At 39.9% G+C, this 9,944-nt stretch overlaps 1 protein-coding gene across 3 annotated transcripts in view; it reads right to left on the bottom strand.

Moving 5' to 3' along the window:
- Positions 1-1,110: 1,110 nt before the first annotated feature.
- Positions 1,111-9,944, bottom strand: part of LOC117255296 (equilibrative nucleoside transporter 1-like) — a 58,957-nt gene continuing 50,123 nt past the window's right edge. For all 3 annotated transcript variants that reach the window (XM_033624042.2, XM_078166584.1, XM_078166582.1), the window contains 3 exons: positions 4,062-4,147; positions 3,702-3,901; positions 1,111-1,993 (listed from right to left, as the gene is read on the bottom strand). In XM_033624042.2, coding sequence (XP_033479933.1) covers positions 1,882-1,993; positions 3,702-3,901; positions 4,062-4,147 — 398 coding nt within the window. In that variant the 3' untranslated portion in view covers positions 1,111-1,881. The remainder of the gene's footprint in view (positions 1,994-3,701; positions 3,902-4,061; positions 4,148-9,944) is intronic.

The raw sequence follows: 9,944 nt of genomic DNA, 5'->3' as shown, positions 1-9,944 counted from the left end.
TGTAAGTAAGAAGGAAATCCAGGAAGAGGAAGGTTATTTAAGTGTGGGAGTGGCCTATTTGAATCCATTTTGTTTGAGACCATGCTGCAAAGTGAGTGTGTTTGCTGATCCTGTGAGTTCATTTATCTCCTTTAACTTTAGCTTACATTGTAGTTATGCTATGTAGCGTGTGAAATAGAGTATGGTGAATGTGCTAGTAAAGGTAGTATCAGCATTGCTTCTGCCTGGAGCTCGCATAAACGGAGCCTGGGCTTGGTTGAAGTTGGCAGTGCTGTTTGGGCTGAGATCACTGTCCAGCCTCCTGGAGGTGTCATTGTTGTGAGGGCTCGTCCTGGGGAGGTAGACTGTACAGCCTAACCCGGCGGGGGAGTGTGATAGCCTAACAAGGCTTCCTTCCCTGGGTCTACCTCCTCTGTGGTAGTATAGGTAAGGTAAAGGAGGTTGTTCGGTTAGTGTGGGGAGCAGTGAGACCTGGCATTAGGGGAGTGTCTCTGGGACGCCAGAGATCACTGTCTAGCCTCCTGGAGGTGTCGTGGGACTAACTAGACGAAACACCGGTGAAAGGAGGTTCCCACCCGATGACCCCAAAGACATGTTAGTTATCACTGCTCACGGGTCTGTATAGTTAAGCCTTGCCATAATAGCTTATCGTAGGGCTTAGGAGGATTATTCACTGAGTGCTGATCCCTTTTTTTTTTTTTTTTTTTTATTAGAGCACAAACTTCTTGTGTTTATTTGAATACTGTTACTATTAATCATAATATAATCACATGTTTATCACCATTATATCAATATATGATTACAGTTAGAATTATCTAACAAATAATTGTTGTTATTAATTACAATTATTAATCAAAAAATAATTATCACTTCATTATAACAGTAATGTAAATATAAATATTTGAACATCAAGTTAAACATGAAACTCACCATTCTGAAGCAAACACCTGAAAACAAACAGCTCGTTAGTTATAATAAACATAAAATAATAAGAATTATAATAATAATGTACAGTTTATTTAAATAATAAAATATATTGAAAATGTATATATCGAAGATGTTTTCATACAACACGACAGAAATATTTGAAACAATCGACAGAAACCAACCTTCACGCACGTCTGTTAGTTTATTGTATGACTTCACACATACACACTAACACACATATGACATGTGACATGTGACATGTGACCTACCCTGCACGTTCCCAAAAATCTCAAAATCCACTGAAGTCAGTTTGTTTTCAGACATGACAGTGTTAAAGACACAAAATCAAAGCAGAGACAGAAACATGTCGGTCCACCTTAAACTCTGCACTGGTCTATTTTTATCTCTGAGATTTGACACCACCGTCACAAACAGTTTCCTGTTACACCTTTCAAAATAAAAGCATCACGATTAAACTGAAATTATGAATAAAGACTTCATCTGTATGTCAAAGTCAACTGTCAACATACGTCCTGTCCACTAGAATCATGACATGAGACAGAATTCAGGACTGACGGATTTCAAGTGACCTTTACAGATCATGACATCACCATCAGACCGTCACATCACCATCAGACTGTGACATCACCATCAAAATGTGACATCAACATCAGACCATGACATCACCATCAGACTGTAACATCACCATCAGGATGGATGTTAACTTCAGTTTGTTCAGCTCCTCAGCGTGTTTCATCAGTTTATGGTTCATTCTGAAAAAAACTCAGTGATGCTGCCGTTTGTTCAGGAGATAGAATGAAGCATCCCAATTAAACCAGTGATGAAGACATAGTGTCCCAGTTAAACCAGTAATGAAGATGTAGTGTCCCAGTTAATCCAGTGATGAAGACATAGTGTCCCAGTTAGTCCACTGATGAAGACATAGTGTCATAGTTAAACCAGTGCTCTGAGGAGGAAGGACAGAGCAGCTCCTGAAGCCAAACCCAGAGACAGAAAGAAGGCCATGATGGCTCCGGCTGATTCAGATTCATGAGGAAGAACATTCCTAAAAAAAAAAAAAAACAAAACAACAACAAAAAAAAGTTATAAAGTGTAACGTGAAGCAATAATTCAGGTTGTCATTTAACAGTTATTATAAAGTGTAACACGTGAAGCAATAAATCATGTTGTCATTTAACAGTTATTATAAAGTGTAACACGTGAAGCAATAAATCACGTTGTCATTTAACAGTTATTATAAAGTGTAACACGTGAAGCAATAAATCATATTGTCATTTAACAGTTATTATAAAGTGTAACACGTGAAGCAATAAATCATATTGTCATTTAACAGTTATTATAAAGTGTAACACGTGAAGCAATAAATCATGTTGTCATTTAACAGTTATTATAAAGTGTAACACGTGAAGCAATAAATCATGTTGTCATTTAAGTTATTATAAAGTGTTACACATGAAGCAATAAATAATGTTGTCATTTAACAGTTTTTATAAAGTGTAACACGTGAAGCAATAATTCATGTTGTCATTTAAGTTATAAAGTGTAACGCGTGAAGCAATAATTCATGTTGTCATTTAATAATGCCTGTTAAGTGTAACATGTGAAGCAGTAATTCATGTTTGTTATTTAAGTTATTATAAAGTGTAACACGTGAAACAATAATTCATGTTGTCATTTAAGTAATTATAAAGTATAACACGTGAAGCAATAATTCATGTTGTCATTTAAGTAATTATAAAGTGTAACATGTGAAGCAATAAATAATGTTGTCATTTAACAGTTATTATAAAGTGTAACACGTGAAACAATAATTCATGTTGTCATTTAAGTAATTATAAAGTGTAACACGTGAAGCAATAATTCATGCTGTCATTCAAGTTATAAAGTGTAACGTGAAGCAATAATTCATGTTGTCATTTAATAGTTATTATAAAGTGTGACACGTGAAGCAATAATTCATGTTGTCATTTAACAGTTATTATAAAGTGTAACACGTGAAACAATAATTCATGTTGTCATTTAAGTAATTATAAAGTGTAACACGTGAAGCAATAATTCATGTTGTCATTTAATAGTTATTATAAAGTGTGACACGTGAAGCAATAATTCATGTTGTCATTTAACAGTTATTATTAAGTGTAACACATGAAGCAATACTTTATGTTGTCATTTAACAGTTATTATAAAGTGTAACACGTGAAGCAATAAATCATGTTGTCATTTAACAGTTATTATTAAGTGTAACACATGAAGCAATAATTCATGTTGTCATTTAAGTTATTATGAAGTGTAACACGTGAAGCAATAAATAATGTTGTCATTTAACAGTTATTATAAAGTGTAACACGTGAAGCAATAATTCATGTTGTCATTTAAGTTATTATGAAGTGTAACACGTGAAGCAATAAATAATGTTGTCATTTAACAGTTATTATAAAGTGTAACACGTGAAGCAATAATTCATGTTGTCATTTAAGTAATTATAAAGTGTAACACGTGAAGCAATAATTCATGCTGTCATTTAAGTTATAAAGTGTAATGTGAAGCAATAATTCATGTTGTCATTTAATAGTTATTATAAAGTGTAACACGTGAAACAATAATTCATGTTGTCACTGAACAGTTTTTATTTTCATGCTTACCAGATGAATTTTTTGTATAAAATGATAAATGTCAAAATCCAAAGTGTCCAAGACATTCATGCTGTCATGTGTGTGTGTGTGTGTGTGTGTGTGTGTGTGTGTGTATCTTACTCCGGACCAAAACACATGCACAGGCTCGCCAGGTATCCATTACTGAAGGCGAAGAGGATCATGAAGAAGATGAACCAGCCGTCGTGATGGAAGACGACGGGCAGGTTGAGTCGAGGTTGAACATTACACAACATGAAGAGAGGAACAAAGACGAGACGACAAACGATGGACACAGGAAGTAGCAGACTGTCCTTCCTGGGCTGGAAACAGAACAAAAAATTGATGCGTGATTAAAACTTTGAGAAAATTTTTAAACATCAGAGACGTCTGACATAGAGTCTCAACATCATGTAGTCCGGGACGAAGAAGAGACGACACATAATGGACACAGGAAGTTCCAACTAATGATATTAAACTCACCCACATACAGATGGCTGTTAAACTCCGCCCACCCCAGTCACACAGGTTAAAGAGCAGGAAGCAGCTCACGGGGATGAAGTACCGCTCTAATGAAGACAAAGAAACTGCTGTAACTGGTGTTAATTAACAGCAGGAGCTCTTCTTCCTCAGCTGGAGGTGGAGCCACTGCCCAAAAAACCCAAACACTAATCAGTGTGATGTCAGTGTAACATCAGTGTGATGTCACTGTGACCTCAGTGTGACCTCAATGTGATGTCAGTGTGACCTCAGTCTCGTGTCAGTATGACTTCAGTGTGATGTCAGTGTGACGTCAGGGTGACCTCAGTCTGGTGTCAGTATGACCTCAGTGTGATGTCAGTGTGACCTCAGTGTGATATCAGCATGATGTCAGTGTGGGTTAGGGTTAGTCAGTGTGGTGTCAGTATGACCTCAGTGTGATGTCGGTATGATGTCAGTGTGGTTTCACTATGACATCAGTCTGGTGTCAGAGTGACCTCAGTGTGGTGTCAGTGTGACCTCAGTGTGGTGTCAGTATGACCTCAGTCTCGTGTCAGTGTGGAGTCAGTGTGACCTCAGTGTGATGTCAGTATGATGTCAGTGTGACCTCAGTGTGATGTCAGTATGACGTCAGTGTGGTGTCAGTGTGACCTCAGTGTAATATCAGTATGACCTCAGTGTGATGTCAGTGTGATGTCACTGTGACCTCAGTGTAATGTCAGTATGACCTCAGTGTGATGTCAGCATGATGTCAGTGTGGGTTAGGGTTAGTCAGTGTGGTGTCAGTATGACCTCAGTGTGATGTCGGTATGATGTCAGTGTGGTTTCACTATGACATCAGTCTGGTGTCAGAGTGACCTCAGTGTGATGTCAGTGTGACCTCAGTGTGGTGTCAGTATGACCTCCGTGTGATATCAGTGTGACCTCAGTGTAGTGTCAGTGTTACGTTAGTGTGATGTCAGTGTGACCTCAGTATGATATCAGTATGACCTCAGTGTGATGTCAGTATGACGTCAATGTGACGTCAGTGTGATGTCAGTATAACCTCAGTGTGATGTCAAGTCAAATTTATTTATAAAGCACATTTAAAAACAACCTTGGTTGACCAAAGTGCTGTACAATAAAGGTAAAATCTAAAAGTAACAAAGTGCAGAGAAAAAAATTACGTAGCAATGTAATGTATAGTCCCACAGTTCCATACACAAGTCCAAAAGTGGAGGAACAAATTGAAGAGTGGAGGGTAAAAAAAAAATGGGGGATAGGAGTTTAAGGGTGCTCAAAAGCTTTAGAATAAAAGTGGGTCTTAAGTCTAGCCTTAAAAGTGTCCACAGATGGAGAATCCTTAATGGAGAGTGTAAGGTAAGGTAAGGTAAACTTTATTGTCCACTAAGGGAAATTCATCTTGGGCACAGTGCTACATTTCATTGCTTCACAGGACGAGATAAAAACATCATCACCGAGACACATCATCACAATGACAGTTCTATCACATAAAACAGACATGGACTTCATTTAACAATCACAACACAGAAATATACAGAGACGTCTAAAGTGCAAGAAAAAGTGCTGAGTGCTAAAGTGCCGTGTGTTTATTGCACGTTGCACGTTGCTCTATTGCACTAGTCTTTAACATTGTTCAACAGCTTAATGGAGGCTGGAACAAATGATAATTTGAGGCGGTTTGTTTTACACTTTGGTATACGAAATCTTCTTCCTGATGGGAGAAGTTCATATTCAGAGGACAGTGGGTGAGTAGAGGCTGAAGAGATTTTTGTTGCTTGTTTCATAACCGACTGGTTATACAGATTATCTATGGACTCATATTGTCTCATACCTATTATCTTCATTGCTGTTTTGTGCATATTGGCCAACCTGTTTTTCAATTGCACTGACAGGTTGCCATACCAGGCTGTGATTCCATATCTGATGAGGCTCTCTAAAATAGCTCTGTAAAAAATCAGCATAATCTGCTTGCTAACCCTCTGCTGCAGTTTGTTGCACAAGTTGTCAATGTGTGCTTTCCAGCAAAGAAGGTTATCAATATGGACTCCTAAGTATCTGTATGCGGCCACTTGATTGATAGTCTGGTCTTTAATGACCACTGGCTCGTGTGTAGTCACTTGCCTCGGGTCAAGAACCATCTCTTGTGTCTTTGTCACGTTTAAAACCAGATGGTTTTTGTCACACCACTTAATGAAGGTGTTGATCTCATCGTGATATGCAAAAGAGTCCATGTCCTTATGCAGAAGACTCACAATTGCTGTGTCGTCTGCAAATTGTCACACATGTATACTGCCAGATATTAATACATACTTTCAACATATTGTACCACAGTAGCCAGAACTATAACTATAATATTATTACTTTCAATAATGTTGTTGTAAGCTACTGTTATTACCTGCATCTCTCTCTCTCTCTCTGTCTCTCTCTCTGTCTCATTGTGTCATGCGGATTACTGTTAATTTATCATGTTGATCTGTTCTGTACGACATCTATTGCACGTCTGTCCGTCCTGGAAGAGGGATCCCTCCTCAGTTGCTCTTCCTGAGGTTTCTACCGTTTTTTTTCCCTGTTAAAGGGTTTTTTTTGGGGAGTTTTTCCTTATCCGCTGCGAGGGTCATAAGGACAGAGGGATGTCGTATGCTGTAAAGCCCTGTGAGGCAAATTGTGATTTGTGATATTGGGCTTTATAAATAAAATTGAAAATTGAAATTGAAAATTTAAAAATAAAATTATTAGGATACACTTTCCTGCAGTCATTGGTGTACAGTGTAAAAAGTATTGGTGAAAGCACACAGCCTTGTGGTACTCCTGTATTACAGTGTTTGATGTCTGACAGTGTCTGATTGACCTTCACTTGCTGTGTGTGATTAGTTAAAAAGGAATAAAACCATTTGATCAAGGTAGTGTCAACATTCGTGTCCTTCAACTTCTCCAGAAGCAGGTGGGGTTGCACGGTATTAAACGCTGAACTAAAATCAATGAATAAAATTCGAACATATGCTTTTGTCTCTTCCAAGTGCTTAGAGATAAAATGCAACATGCATAGGATTGCATCCTCAGTACTGCGTTTGTGTTTATAGGCAAACTGACATGTATCTAACATGGGCTGTACTTGTGGTTTGAGCAGGGATGCGACAAATTTTTCAAAACATTTCACAATTAACGAGGTCAAGGCAACAGGACGAAAGTCATTATTCTCTGTAGCACAGGGCTTTTTGGGAACTGGTGTTATTATTGACCTCTTCCACAGAGCTGGGACGTGTGGGTGTCCAACGACCGCTGGAATATAGGACACCAAGCTGATGTTAGTTCCTCTGCACAGCTTTTGAGCAGAAAAGCCGGCAGTCCGTCTGGGCCTGTGGATTTATTAGTCCGCACAGTGCTAAAGAGACGCTGGACACTAAGTGGGTCCATCTCCAGCCAACCGGTGGTATCGCTATTCTGGTAGAGACTGCATCACTCTGTCACATTCATGAGAAAATTTCTCTTGGTCGAATCTTAAATATAAATCATTCAGCTCATTTGATTTATTCTGTTCATCTAGAGTGGTAATTTGTTTTTTTGTAGGGTTCATGTTAGTTACTGATTTCATTGTATCCCAGAGTTTTTTAGTATTTGAAGTTAAGAGTCTGTGTTGTTCTCTCGCTTTAGTAAGGAGTTGCTTTAATTCTTTTTAAACTTCTATCAAACTTGCTCTGTCTTTATTCCTGAATGCTTGCTTTTTCTTGTTTATGCACTCTTTGATTTCTTTTGTTATATAGGGCTTGTTGTTAGGATAAACTATAATGACCTCCTTCTTAGCTACCACATTATCCATGCAGAATTTCATATAGTCAGTTATGGTATCTGTTGCCTCGTCAAGCTCTAGAGTATGAAATATGGACCAGTCTGTGCTCAGAAAACATCCTTTTAGTGTCTCAATTGAGTCATCTGTCCAGAAGTTAACAGTTTTAGGTACAGGTTTGCATGATTTAAAAATCAATTTATATGAAGGAATAAGATGTATTGCATTATGGTCTGAGTTACAGAGAGGGGGCTTTGACTTTGCAGAGTATGCACCCTTGATATTGCCGTAGCATTTGTCCAGTATCCTGTTATGTCAAGTGTGACAGTTCACATATTGTTCAAAGCCTGATAAGGCAGTTTCTGGTTTACAGTGATTGAAATCGTCTAGGAAGAAGATAGGTGCGCTGTAGCTGTTCATGCGCGCACTCGGCTATGCGCGCAGCTGCTTTACCTGTGCTGCCGCTGGGGGGTATATAAACAGCACCTTTAATGATGTTTCCAAACTCTCTTGGCAGGTAATGGGGTCTCAGTGATATGCAGAGCAATTCTATGTCAGGGGTGCATACTGTGTCTCTGACTGTACATTGTTTACACCACTTGTCACTCATATATATGCACAGGCCTCCTCCGTTCTTCTTGCCGGACGCGTCAGAGCGGTCACTGCGCACCAGCGAAAACTCATCCAGGTCTAGCAGAGCATCCGGGACTCCTTGGTTGCGCCATGTTTCAGTGAATACCATCAGGTTTGATTCCCAGTATTCAAAGCAGCTCTTCTGGTTTGCCCGGAGCTCGTCCATCTTGGGAGTTAGTGACCTTGTGTTGCTCAGGATGATTGATGGCAGCGGTGGTTTGCTGGCTCTCCGGCAGAGACGCTCCCGAATGCCTCCCCGTCTCCCACGCTTCCGCGGCGGCCGCGTACCGGTGTGTGTTGCTCGGATGGCAGCTGGTAAATAATCCGGTGGTGTAGAGTGGAGTGATTGGAGGGACAGTAGTGCATCTCTGGAGTACACCAGTCGTAATCCATGTTCCCACTGCGAAGTTGTCTGACAGGGGCTGAAGACGAGAAGCTCGTTGATGATCAGCGCCAGCAGAAAAAAGTGTAGGCTAGATGCCATTGTTTGAGGCTACCAGCTGTCAGCTGTCAAACATATAAGTTCATTGCGTGATCACGCTTGCCCGCTATCAGCAGACGGCACAGTCACAAGCACTTTTTAAAGCGTATTGCCTCGGACATAAACACATAAACACTTATGTTGACTAGTTTAAAACAAACAAGCAGAAGCAAAAGTAGCACGAGCCTGGGTCGCTGCAGAGCCGCACCACCGGAAGGACTGACTACAATGGTGGAACAAGCTCCCCGTTCCCCGAGTGGTAGACTGTTCCATAGTTTGGGTGCAGCCACAGCGAATGCACGATCCCCTTTACCTTTAAGCCTCGATCGAGGCACAGCCAGAAGCTGCTGGTTTGATGATCTGAGTGCTCTGGAATTTAAAAGGGGACATAAGAGCTCAGAAATATATTGGGGAGCCAGGCCATTAACAGCTTTAAAAACAAACAATAAAACCTTGAATTCAATCCTGTAATTCATTGGTAACCAGTGCAGGGATGCTAGTACAGGTGTTATGCTGTCTCTTTTCTTTGTGCCCGTTATCAGTCTTGCAGCAGCATTCTGGACAAGCTGCAAGCGTGACAAGGAAGATTTAGGGACACCCAAGTATAATGCATTGCCATAGTCCAGTTGGGAGGTGATCAAGGCATTTGTGATGGTTTTTAAGTGGTTTGAAGAAAGGAAAGGTTTGATTTTGGAGATGTTTCGGAGCTGGAAAAAGGACCCTTTGACAACAGTATTGATTTGTCGGTCAAATTTTAGAGCAGAATCGAAGACAACACCAAGGTTTTTAGCATAGGCATGGAGGTTTGGTGACAGGGACCTAAGTGATCGGTTAGACCCTGGACGGAGTGGGAGGGACCAAAAAGTATGACTTCAGTTTTGCTGTCATTAAGTTGGAGGAAGTTTAAGGCCATCCAGCATTTAACTTCATGGAGGCAGTCAAGAAGGGACTTAACTGTGCTGTTATTGTTATTGCCGGGTTTTAG

The sequence above is a fragment of the Epinephelus lanceolatus genome, chromosome 3 (genome assembly GCF_041903045.1).
Source record: "Epinephelus lanceolatus isolate andai-2023 chromosome 3, ASM4190304v1, whole genome shotgun sequence".
Classification (NCBI taxonomy): domain Eukaryota; kingdom Metazoa; phylum Chordata; class Actinopteri; order Perciformes; family Serranidae; genus Epinephelus; species Epinephelus lanceolatus.
This window is presented reverse-complemented; position numbering and strand designations above follow the sequence as displayed.